Source organism: Bacillus rossius, chromosome 2 (assembly GCF_032445375.1).
Source record: "Bacillus rossius redtenbacheri isolate Brsri chromosome 2, Brsri_v3, whole genome shotgun sequence".
NCBI lineage: Eukaryota > Metazoa > Arthropoda > Insecta > Phasmatodea > Bacillidae > Bacillus > Bacillus rossius.
This window is the reverse complement of record NC_086331.1, coordinates 112,465,708-112,479,356: the sequence shown is the minus strand read 5'-3', so window position 1 is coordinate 112,479,356 and position 13,649 is coordinate 112,465,708. Positions and strand designations below refer to the sequence as shown.

Below are 13,649 nucleotides of genomic sequence, written 5' to 3'. Positions count from 1 at the left end.
TCGACTCCGAACTAGATGCTCACTGCTCGTAAATAACTATCCAATCTTCACACAGTTCTTGCACTTAGGGATTCTTGTATGATTGTTCTCAGATAATTGCACTTACATTGAAGTTATAACCACATGTAAAATACTTCCTTTGTGTCCCAGAACAATTCATAAAGTATGTTTTTGGTTTCAATTCAGACAGAGCATTTGCTGAAAGAGCCTTTGAAAATATTTTAAGGCAGTATCTACTTCTTTTCTATTTAGAAGTCATTTTGTGTTCATGGCTAGTAGTACATTTTGAAAAAAAAAAAAAAAAAATCATGCCTTGAGTGCTAACCAGTAAAATTTGGATGACAACCCATTGTATATTCCTTCAAGCTCGGTAACCTTGGATTCTGGTGCCACCAGTTTATTTTATACAAAATTTTTAATGGAAGATACAGAAAGTTATTGCTACTAATATTTGTAGTTGCACAGAGATATTTATAATCTGAATAAATATCAAATGAAGTAATTCTTAATTGCCCAGTCTTTCTATTCTGTCAATGAATATTTGTGTTAAAGTGAATTTTAAAAAAAGATGTTTGAGTTTAGGGCATTTTTTTTTTATATTTTTACGGTGGCTGACCGGCTTCTCTAGCTGTAGAACCAGTGGTGGTTTCAGGAAATGAAAGATTAGAATTAATATTTGTGAGTAAGTAACTGTTTGTTGAGATTATTTTGTACCCCCCATTATTCCATTGGCACATTCATTGTAAACACACGGCTTACCAAGGCTTGATAAACTTGGTTGAATTAGTCACACAATCAAGAAATTACTGTACTTTCAATTAGGGATATAATAAAACATATATTTTAAATTGGACTTGCCATGGAAAAACAAAGGTGTTGTAGGAAAAACAAATATTTTTAGGTTTATTTAAAATGGGCCGAAGAAAGGTTTGTAATGTATACAGTAAAACCCTGTTAAGAAGTTTCTCAAGGTACTTAGAAATGTATATTTATTAAAAGAGAAAACTTACTAAAAGTGTAAAATTGTGTGTATTTGGTATGTATTTATATGTTAAGTGCTAACCATTTTAAACTTACAATTAGGTAATTTTCTTAAGTGGAATTTTCTTGAAAGATATTTACTGTAGTGATTTATTTTTCAGCACTGGCCTGTGTTTCAAGTTGTATCAGAAGTATTCATTTTAGTTCCGGCTCTTCTTGGTCTGAAAGGCAATTTGGAGATGACGCTTGCTTCGCGTCTCTCCACCCAGGCAAATCTTGGGTACATGGACACAAGGCATGATCAGTGGAGTTTAATAATGGCAAACTTGGCATTAATACAGGTTGGTTTTTTTCAATTGTTTTTCGAGATTCATTAATTTTAAGGAAATTTTTACTAAAGTGCCAATCATGTTGCATTTGAGATTTTTTGTTGTCTTATTAATACTTACCTAGAACATTGTTACAATATGTTACAATTACGGTTATGAAAGTTTCATATACAGGTATACAAATGAACTGCAAACATTATCACCTCAATCTTTTTTTCCATAAATTTGGCCAGAATGTGTTAAAGCAGCCGTGTGAAATGAAAGCTGTGAACAAGATACTGTGTTTATTAGTTGATTGAGTAATTATGTCCAACCCTCTGGTCTTCATGTTAAGCTGCATGAATGGTGGATGAGAGGTCCAGGTTTGAGATCCAACCACTTTAGGATTTTCCTTGGTCAAGAATTTCGATTCCAGTGTTGGAGATGAAAGGTAGTGGGAACCACAGCAGAATCATCCGGGGTACTTTGTTAGATTTTCATCATCGGTGCACTTTCTGGAACACAGCCAGTTTGGGCCACAAAAATCAAGTCATCTCAACACATACAGGGGAAACAAAGCTATAGCTGCTGTCTGCCCTGACCATCAAACAGCATTAAGAGCTTCAGAAGACAACCGGCCATTTCAGAACTGTTCATGATAGTCCAGTAGCATGTTTGTGAATAGTATGTAACACAAACGGTTGATGCCTGAATGATAGTAATATTATCATGAATCATCTCATGGTTACATTGTTTGGAGAGTGAATGTTTTTAAAACAGTGATTCTCACTTTAATGAAGAGTTTGGAACTAAATCTTAAAGGCAGCAGAACAACATGCATCGCACATTAATTTTTTTTACTAAGCCATAAAACAAAAGTGTGTTTGCATAAGTTCTACAGAGGCAAGCTGACAAAGGAAACGAATACTTGATCCAGAGTCTTGCAGGTTGAGGTTATGCATAATTTTGTGCACCAGCCAGTGTTTCCCGTAGTGCTCTTGTGCTTTAACCTTGAACTTGGAAATTAACTGTGGTCAAGATTTTTCGAAATGGTCAAAATTATATCCATGCAAAATATCAGTTTTTTGATATAGGGGGCTGTAGCTCAGGAATTTGTGTAAGCATTTGAAGAATGGGTTAGACACAACTTAGATACTTACCCCACAGCTTGATTTCTCCCATATGGTTTTTAAGTGAAAAGGTCTGACCTTCATAGAGTTTTCTGATACCAGTTTTTCCCTAATGAATAACTTGCAATGTGCACAGAATACTGTAGTAGATAATGCACTCGCTTTATGACCATTTTAGGCATTCTCGTGGTGCGCTAACTCCCTTTCACAAAGGTAGGGAACTGGGAGATGGTTCAGTTTCCAACATTCATTCGCGTACCACTAAATTAGAGATATTTAATGTTACAAAGAACAAACACTAGCACAGACTGGCTTTGTTGAAGGCCAAGATCCTTCCATGTAGTCTGGTTGCAAACAAAGAGAGTGGGGATATTACTGCATCACATCCAATGCCTGCTAAGGCTGAAGATGACGTGTTCCCAGGGTGTTCTGACGCGTGGAGAACTAGCCTATGAATCTGATCGAGGGAAATGTCAACTAATATTAAAAAGGAATGCATATAAAACAATTATTATGTAAACTTACCGTATATTTGCTCCTTTGAAAAGACTTCATTAGCTTGCAAAGCAATTACAAACAAAGTATCTCTGAATTACGCTAAGTTTGATATTGCTAGGTGCTAAGCATTTGGCAGTTGAAATGTTTAACAAGTATTATCATAAAAGAAACAGAAAACAATGGTTAATTAAACATGAATGAATGATACTGAAACAGTATTAGTAAAACAAACTCCAGTAATGCACACAACACACCAAGCAGGATAAATGGCACATCAGGCTCAAGGGTTGGTGGCTGTAGTATTCTTAAATAAATCAATGCTTATTGTCAAATACATTACTTACAAAAATGTGTATATTTATTAACTGTGCGACACTAACTTAAAATTTAAAAGTGGTGTGATTATGTAATCTAATATCAGTCACATCTACCTTTTTTAAATATTCATAAATTTTCAAATTTTATACTGACAGACATTGAAATACATATATAACAGGTGAAAAAACACTTCCAAATAGTAAACCTGTAGTGCTATAGGAGATGCAGAAATTGTTTGAAAATGGATCAAGGCACTGCTTTAATTAAAATGTATTTTTTTTTTTTAGCAAATCAGTCTTAATTGCTTAAAAGTTTCCTTTTCATGGCTTAGGAGCTGAGTGCAATTGTACAATGACTTCTTTCTCGGTACAGCCTCACAAGGCTCACTCTCTACCCTTGAATATGTCATCATGGCTGAGCTGCCGGAATACACCCTTACTTCTGAAGGATTGGTGCTTTATTTTTTCCTTGCAATGAAAGTCATGTTACCTTCTGTGCTTCTATATTGTGTTCCTTAATTGCCTGGATATCAGTTGAACACACTGAGGAAATTGTCAGTGGTCTTTTATTATTATTACTATTAATGTGTTCCTTTTATTTGGTTGCAATGTTAGTAGGAGCTCCGTCGATTAGTTCAGAGTGAACGTTGAAAGTGAAAACAATACAATGACCATAATAATAGATGTACTGTTTCGTACAAGTTTGGTGATGTGATGAACTGGTGACAGTTACAGGAAAGTGTTGGTCTCTGTTTCAGTGTCAAGCAGTAGTAGTTGGTCTGCTGGCAGCTGTTGCTGCAGTGGTGATGGGCTGGGTTCCCACGGGAAAGTTTGATGTTGGTCACGCTCTACTGCTGTGCGCCAGTAGTATCCTTACCGCCTCAATGGCCAGCTTTATTCTAGGTAAAGAAGTGGTCATTTTCCTCATGTTATGCAACAGTTTATGTTAGGCAGGTTCATACAACTCTCCATACAAGGAGCATACATGTATGAACTGTGTGTCTTGCGTACGTTTCACCTGTAGGTTTTCAGGTGTGCCGGAACCTGTGAGGCAGCCATGAGTGGTGGATGTGAATGACATACAAATCATTAATGACATTCTTTAGAGCTGTCTTCCTTTGGACTGAAACTGTTGAGCCAAGTGTCGCCAACATTGTGCTCACTTGAAAGAACACGTGTCCATGATCCCACTAGAGGCATGGTCAGTAGGAATGAAATCATAGGAAGCAGGCTCTATTAGGGACAGCCCTGTCCAGGCTGACTTGCGGTGTGAATGATGCAGAGGGGGAATGAAAACGAGCTAAAAATTGAGTTCAACCAGAGGGAAATCTACGCCACAGTTGTTTCTGCAGCTACACCTATGTGGGAATCTCCATTTGAAAATGTTTGCAGTGTGGGCTTGAGCTAAAGATCTCAGCTGACACTAGCTCTGTTAGAAACTAAAGTATACCTGGGACTTGCATAGCATGAGTTAAAATAGCGCAAATTCATGTAATGGGAGATTAATATTTATGTCTTTGGCACAGATAACATGCGATGAGACTGGCATACGGCGAGCCATACGGTTCGATTATGGTCTGTTTGAACCTTGTAAGAACCACTCGCAAAGTTGCTTGCCATCGTCTGGTGTGTGAATCATAACAATTGGGGTATAAATTTCACTAGTGTAACTTTTCCATTTGCAGGGCAATGTCCATCAAGTCCAAGCGTTAGCTTGGTGTGTTTTACTTTACACCTCAACATATGTAGGTAGTTAATTTTTTAGTTTTTGCTAATGCTAAAAGTAACGCTGATGGTAAACATGAAACTTGCAAATATATTGCCAGCTGATAAATTTTAGCCAAAAGTAAAACAATGCCATTAGTAACTAAGTTAGTACTTTCATCCTCATTAATATGAAACTACTGAATACAAAACTCACATGTTGAAGAATTTTGTTACAAAATATGGTTAATATGAAATACAAACTTTTTTTATTCACCCATTGTGCTGATCATGAAAATTATTAGTTAGTATGAATTAATTAATGCAGAAACATAATTAAAAATTTGCATGCTAAATCTCAGTTACTAATGTTAAAATAAACTTATATTCTGCCAAAGTTATATGATGTCACAGCTAACGATATTATAATTCTAGATTTAAAAAAAAAAAAAATTTCTGTAGTGCTAGTGTTGGTAACTGAAGTGGTGTGTGTACATGCTAAGCTTTTAATTTTAAATTAAAGTAATTTGCTTATAATTTACATTTATACTCGAATAGCTACAAATTGTAAAATATTTTTTATAAAAAAATTGAGGTATCGTAACTTTGCTTTTGATTGCGTATGCTTGTGGGATTGAGATGAATTTACGTTTGTTACACATGTGTAATAGTTGATTATCTAAAACTAATTTTATAAAAGGCTGTGAAGTTTAAACATAACTTAACTTACGCTAAAAATACTTAGTGAAGTAGCATGAAGTAGCCTATACAAATATATTTCTATAAACAAATAGTTGGTTCTGTTTTTTATAGTGTTTAGTTTGTTTAATAATATCATTACAAAGTGCCTGTCTTATAAGTCCAGGTTTGCATTAAAGAAGTTTGACTATAGTTATTTAACATTTTTGGGCCCTGTCATGTTTGAAGATTAAAACCATTGTCTGAACCAATCTGAAAAATAACATTGAACTGGTAAAATTGATAGTATCTGATCTGTTAACTTCCGTGATGTGATTGTGCAAAATTTATTATCATTTATGATTCATGGTTAAGGACTGCTTTGTAAAACAAACTCATTAAGAAATTTTTTTCTTGTGTCAGTTCTTTACTGTAAGCAGCCAGCGACTGTGACCTAGACAACTCCCAACTCCCTATCCACCTGCAGGTCAGAAGCAGACCTTATAATTTTTCTACTTTTTATAATTTTCAGTAGGCAATTAGGAATGGTCCTATTCTTTGCATATTGGTCTTATTTTTCTGAGAGTGAAATTTTCTAAGACTTTCATCAACAACAAGATAAGTTATTACAAGAAGTTTGTAGACAAATAATACTTGCCAATCTGAAGCTGATTAACGTAATAAGTCTACAACATTTTTCACTCAAACTCATAAAACTTGAAGACATGCAAAGATGCTGCACAGCAGAAAATATTGATTTTGGCACAACAACGTTGCATTGGTGTGCTTATGTATAAACCTGGAATTGGTACAACAGCAGTAACATTTACTGGTTTGTCGTCATCGACTAGACATCCTTGCAGCTACTGTGATATGTCATTCACATTTGGCCATGATGTATGGAGACACTAGAAGAGCAAATATGTGAGGAATCATTCTCGTATGATGTTTTGTTGCAATAAGTGCCATGTTTGGCTCACTCGTATTGATGTTTTGAGACAACACGCAAAAAAATGTAAAGGTGAAGTTTGTTTGCCTATTGTGGAACGACCTGGGTAAATTTCACAGCCACAGTTTTAATTTGGAAACTGGTATGCGTACAAGTTCTAGTAGCAAAACAGATGTGCAGCAACCTATCGCATCGCCACCTGGTCATGTATGTAAATCTAAGGCTGTGCTAGGCGCATACAGGTTAATGGGTTCTACTTGGTGAAATCTGCAGTTGGTGGAATTTCGAAAGACTATTATTATCTTATTTCTTTTAGTGAGTCCAAAGAAATTGGGACTTTTCTTGGATGAGGTAGCAACACACAGATCTTTATAATATAACTTGGGGTTGGAATGCGTGTGCAGTAAACCGGAAACTTCGTTCCTGGACCAGTGAAGAAGTTTCTTTCAGGACAATGAATTTGACCATTTTCAATTCCAATGAAGTGATGCATTCTGTAAACATAGTATCGAGAAACTATGCCTGGAAGAAAAAAAACTTGATGGGAAAAGAATGTGGCTGGACACTGTCTTCAGTGATCCATTTGGAGCTGAAAATTAGTTTAAGCCAATTAAAATTAAATGCATTCTGGATTGCTAACTTCTGCAAGTGTTTATGTAATAAATAATGTTTGTAAAACTGTGTTTTATTTATTGTAATATCACGTAGGATTAATCCCAGGACTTTGTTTTTATTTTAAATCAATTTATATAAAGTGAGGCCATATTTAATTAAATAAGTTATTAATTAGAATTTTTCAAGAATATATTACCAAGTATCAAACAAGGACTGGTTTGATGGAATTAGTAAATATATTATTAGGTAATTTTTTTAAATTTATTTTGGTATTTTTCAAAAATTTTGGGTCTTTATTTTTTTTTTTAAAGATTTTTTAGATGGCAACCAAAATGGCTGACAAGATGGTGGGCACTATGATAGCTGATGATCTAGTTGGTGACATTACTGCATTCTATCAGGTAAAAAATATGGTGGCAGCACACACTAGCATATTAAAAGCAAATTTAACATGGCTGCCATGAGGTCATAGTGGCAGAAATAATATATGCCGAGGTATTAGTAGTGGCGGTCAGTCTCCTGGTAGTCCCCATATAGGAAGAATATGTTCACATCTTTTACAGTGCAAACACGAGGAATCAAACCCTGTGCCTCTTAAGTCTAAGTATTTTTGTATTGAAATAGTTTTTATATTTAAAAAAATTAATTTTGACTATTAAATATTTTTTTGCACTCGTTAGGCAAGAACCGAGGACTTTGGATTCAATGACGTAAATGTGTTTTTATAAAAATGATAATTACATTTTTAAAAATAATTTATACTATTTGTTTTCTGAATTTTTTGGGTAATTTTTAAAAACATTTAGTAATTATTACATTGATCTCAATTGGTTCGAACTGAGGACTTCAAGCCCAATGATGCAAGTCACTTCCGGTCGAGTTCTGGGATTTAGTAGGGGGAAATTTAAGCTGCATTTGGGACATTTAAGTTCACCAAAATTTTTAGGGACCAAAACAGGAAATTTTCACTCAAACAACAAATTTATTAAAAAAAAAAAAAAAAACGGGAAATTGTGAGTAATTTTGGGGGATTTTGAGTAAATTTTGGTGAATTTTGAGATCATTTTGAAGGTCGTGGTTATCCAAGATGGTGGACGGCTCCTCGCTCCTCACTACATGTCCAGACGCAGGACTGGCTTTTAATACTACTTGAATAATATTTTAGAAGCTGCTTTATAGTGTTGTGTTACTAGCTTATAGGTTATTTACAAGAAATATCCATATTTGCATGTGTAAGAGCTTGAGAGCAGTTGTGTTGGAAGTCTTTATAGGAGACTGTATGAAATCTTCCATTATGGCATAAGGGATTTAACTTAGTGCTTCAACAGCCTGGAGATAAGGTCCCATACAAGTACCCCTGAGTTAATCTTCATTGGTTCTGTGGAGAAGATAAGTGACAAGTGCAGTGGTTTCCAAACTTTTTCAGCTGATGAAGAAAGATGATGTGGCAAGTCACCATGTTCTGTGTCCCTTTTTTGACAACACAGACTGAGAGAAATGTAATCCAAATATAACTTAACAAGGAAAAAAAATGGGTGTCAATCAGATTGTAGTGAAATAGTTAAATTAAATAACTTCTTTATTGCCTATTTTCCCATCAACTATTGAAAGAAATGTGCAAATAAACCAATAACTAGTTGATGAAAAATAAAAAAAATTGTGTTGTGCTAGTATGCTCTACCTGACATGGAAGGGGATCTGCAAGTGTACGCATCAGTGCACCAGTAATGTTTTGCAAGCCATAGAACTCTTTAACTTTTATGGCTGCTGGCGATGGTCCAACTTGATAGGTTCCCTATGAACCAACCAATAATCAACATTTATTATTAAACAGGCCTCGTAACACAAAAGTATTTTTACATAAAGCATCCAAACAATTTATTTATTGTGGAAATACTGAGTTAACTCTGGATCTTGTACTATACTTAAAATGCAGTTATATATATTTGAGGTGTGACGTTACTACCAAGTGAACATTTGAAAGCTACATTACGCAGTTGTTTGGCTGAGCAGTATAATTCTACTAATTAAACTTCATTTATACTTTAGAAATGCCTGTGAGGTGGATGACTTAGTTGCCTCCAGATAAAATTGCTTATTAATGTGCAGCAGATTTTTCTTGAATATTATATAAAAAGGTCATGAACAATTAAGTTCAACACAGACTCTCATGGCAGCTACTGAGACTGCATAGCAATCCTTGCAATGAATAGTTTACTGATGTCTGGTCGATCGTACTATCGCCTGGTAATGAGCAACTTGGAACACTTGCCTGTGCTATAGCAACGTGGTTCACCGAGTTCCTCCACGTCCACCGTCCATGTGTGGCCCTCTGTGCTCGAGGAGCATGGTGAGTCTCCTATCGCTGCATCCCAGCATCGACTCATGTGGACTCTCATTGCACAGCTCTGACAACATGTGGCAGCTCCACTAAATGCACTTCCTTTTGGTGTTGTGCATTTTTGCTCGTCCTTTGGCAAGAAATGCTCCAGCATTCCTGCACTGGCACTGAGGGTGTTGATGGTTGGGGTCCTCTATCCGCTTCCTTGCATCGCATTTCCCGAATCTGCGTGCACTTTGCGTCACAGGCCTATCTCTGCTCGCCACCCAGCTTGGATGTCGCACTGGATATCAGCTCCTCAACGTTCAGCGGACCACTGGCCTACGACTGCTAAACCTGAAGGCCTTCTCACGACTGACATTCTGTTGTTTCCGATGATGGATGTACTGTACTGCTGCTGGTGATTCGCTCTGCAGGTGCTCACCTTCTCAGGGAGCACCTCTATACCAGGTGACAGGCCTGTCGTCATGCCCTGGCAAAGCTATTGCAGATTACTTAGGCCCGGCAACTGGGACACGTTGTTGACAGCACTACTGGGTGTTTCACATTTTGGTTTATCCACTAGTAACTATACTGGGAACTTCATCAGAGTTCAATAATAATTAATTATATGTAAAAAAATTACAGATTCACAAATTTGAAATGCCCCTCCCCCCCCCCCCCCCCCCCCCCCCGGAGGTCATGCTCCCCAGTTTGGGTACCACTGGACATTTTTCTAAGTGTCCACTTTTTAATTTGTGGTTGTAGAAGTTGACGTCGTCCGGGCCTGCGGCCCCCTTTGAGCCCGATATGCCACCGCCCAACCACCATCTCTATTCAAACCTCCCGCTCGTGTGTGCGTGTGTTGCTAGCCCGGCAAGAGGGCGCTTAGCTGCAGTGCGCCGCACCCCTAATATATGTTAATTAATATTGTAGCCTTTTTCTTTCCACCCCAAAACAGTGTGACGATGGCTATGCATGTATGTGTTTTTAATTAATAACTTCATGATCTTTTATTATTTAATAAGTCCAAGCACGAACAAGGACGCTCCCTAGCGGGCGACGGAGGAACTAGCGTGCAACTCATTTGAACCCTGTTCTATGTTTATAAGTAATTATTACAGACGGTCTGGACATGGAAGTAATTTAATAATTATTGTAAAATTAGTTATGTATTTTCTAATAGTAACCCAGGGCACGCTACAGCTAAATTGTAACGGTAATTGTGTTCGGCGCGAAGGGCGCCATGTTGCCACCTGCAAACCATGAGCTCATCCCAGTCTCTCTCTCCCGCCGGCCGAGGGCGGACGTGTCTCTGCCTTGAGGCGACCACGTGCGTGGTCCGCCTCCTCACCTAATCTAATTCGTGCCCTGGGCGTTTAAAGCTGTATCAACGGAGAATAGTGTAAGGACGTGTACCGTGAGTAAAATAAAAACCAATTAACTGAGTTACGTGTTTTTGTGTTCGGGGAAGCCACGTGGGTCCTTAATCTGGTCAGCGGCGTGTGGGACGCCTTAAGAGCCCACTGCGATAATTAGGAGCGTGCCCGACGCTGAGAGTGGGCCTAGGTAGGGACAGGTGACGTAAAAAGTCAGGAGGGCTAATATCTCGCCGCACACGGGCCACGTAACACCCTGAGTTAAGAGTTTTCCAGCCGGGTTCACGTGGTGGCGCCCATTAATCTCGACCGATATTCCCATCTCAACACCGTACGCCCTCAAAGTGATGAAAATATCATAATCCATTACTCAGTTATCAGTTTTGATTAGAATGGGTGTGTTAGCTTGAGTTCAGCTAAACCAACGGCCACTTAGGTGGGGATATTGCATAAAGTTATATTATTTTTATATAAAAGCTTGGGTTGTCATTCACCATACTTATAAATTACATCACATGTCATAATTTTGTTTTTAAATTGAATGGAGCTCAATAGTTATACATAACATAACATAACATGTCGTGCATATGCATGAAAGTGAATTTATTCTTTACCTACCTTTTCAACTTAAAAATTCTTACTTTCCTTAGTTAAGAAAGTGTGTGATATGTTAAAAAAAATTATGAAAAGAATAGTTCATATCAAGCATAAAAATTACATTTTTATGAGTTCTCTGAATGATACCCCTTAAAATAGCATAGGTATTTGGTTGGACTCATTTAATGCTAATTTGTATTCTGTGTATGTTTCACAAAACAGATAATTCATGCTGATTAAGTTTGGAGTGTACTAGGGAACGCCCTAAGCATGATGCCATCTAGAGAACCAATCAATAAAGTTGAAACTCATTACACCCATGGCATGTTAACTAATATTTGCAGCAGAACAGGCAATGGCTGGAAGAAGCCAGATGGAGTCTTCAAAAAGCCACAGCCAGCCAGGAACCTGTCATTACTATATGTAGATGTCTGTCAATACCTGTTACTTTTTAAAAATTTAATTTTATTTTAATTTTTTTTTCCAGGAATGGTTATGGTTCTGGTAATAGTATCATCACAGCATTGGAATATCAATCCAGATAATGTAGCCACACCTATTGCTGCTAGCTTGGGTGACCTGACTACACTAGCCTTGCTGTCATGGATAGCATCATTTATATATAACACTTTTGGTGAGTACTTTGTCACACTCTAGACCTCCCTGACTAGCTCAAAATTCGGTCTGAACACTTGCATGAATAAGTTGGGTGCTGAAAAATCAAGTTAGTTCCAAAGAAATTGTTACTGTTATCAGTTTGTTACTAAAATAATGTCTCTCAGACACTAACTGACATAAACTTATTTTTATTCATACTCATAGAAGTTTCATAGTCATTTTGGAAGCCATCTTGTGATCACCCAAACAAGTACATGTAGTGTTTACATACATGTTGTACATAACCTCTTCACTGATCTCTGAATCAAACAATTTACTACTCACAGGTAGCGAAGGATGAATATTTAACTACAGTTCGTAGTTAAGTCCTGTGGTTACACACTGACTCGCGGTACGAAGCCGATGGACTATGTCCTTGGAACAAAGCTGCGATCACTTGAGCCTTGTGTGGGGCTGTTACCGACTAATGTAGTAGAAAATTTCTAGATTCAAAGTTCCAAACACGTAAACAGGTTTATTATATGCGGTAGTGCCTAGACCACAGCCGCTAAATTCCCTCCAAACTCACATTTGCTTCTGTGTGCCCTCGCCCGACCCCAACCTATGGGTATCTCATCCAGACGAAGAGACTGCCTGAGGCTACGTGCATCTGCGTACCACCCGGAGGACATAGCAGGTGCACGGCTTCTCAGCCAATCACAGCACAGCACTCATAAAACTATAGCAGGATACAATGTCTGAGCCCTCGTAGCGAGGCCTTTTTGACAAAGATTACACTCAGAAAAAAATCACGTGGTCTGAAGACCTCACTTTTGACCAATCACAAAAATACTTAAACAAATTACCAGCCAATACGGGTGCATAGCAACAGCTGCCTGGCGCCTTCCAACGCTTTTTCCACAGTTGCCAAATTTTACGTCTTTCTACCTCATTTCCTTCTTACGCAACAGGTCAAACTATTGCATCAGCTTTTAGACAAAGAATCATGGCAAAAACAGAGTGCTAAAGAAAATTACAAAGCAAAACAAAATCATACTTAAAAATATGTTGATACATACAAATGTAAATTTACCAACAAACATCTAAAAACAACGCTTAGGGGCTAATTTATTCCAAAGCAAGCAGATCATGAAAATAACTTGAAGACTATAAAAAGTATAGCAAACACAGGAATTAATCTTTAAATAAATAAAAAAGATATTTAAATTATATCAGAAGAATTAACCATAGTATTGAATATAAGGCAATGTAATAAATTATTAATTAAACCAATTAGTAAGTGAGGAGGGCAGGGTCCTGCAACATTGCAACAAATACTATAAAATAATTTTTGACTAAAAGTACACTCTTGTCCCCATTTAAAAATAATGTAAAATTTGTATACATAGTAACAAATCATAAAAATATGTGGAAAATAAAGATTGTACTCCCAATTATTTCAATGAAATAATTTTGCTGTAGCCACAAAATTTGTGGTGGTTGTAGAACTTCATTCACTTAAAACATAATCAAGATTCTCATTATCCCATCTTAAATAACTTTCTCTATTTTTTTA

At 37.0% G+C, this 13,649-nt stretch overlaps 1 protein-coding gene across 6 annotated transcripts in view; it reads left to right on the top strand.

The window, feature by feature from the left end:
* Nucleotides 1–13,649, top strand: part of LOC134529625 (solute carrier family 41 member 1-like) — a 51,223-nt gene that overhangs the window by 18,726 nt on the left and 18,848 nt on the right. For all 6 annotated transcript variants that reach the window (XM_063363921.1, XM_063363923.1, XM_063363925.1 and 3 more), the window contains exons 4-6: nucleotides 1,143–1,322; nucleotides 3,993–4,137; nucleotides 11,964–12,110. In XM_063363921.1, coding sequence (XP_063219991.1) covers nucleotides 1,143–1,322; nucleotides 3,993–4,137; nucleotides 11,964–12,110 — 472 coding nt within the window. The remainder of the gene's footprint in view (nucleotides 1–1,142; nucleotides 1,323–3,992; nucleotides 4,138–11,963; nucleotides 12,111–13,649) is intronic.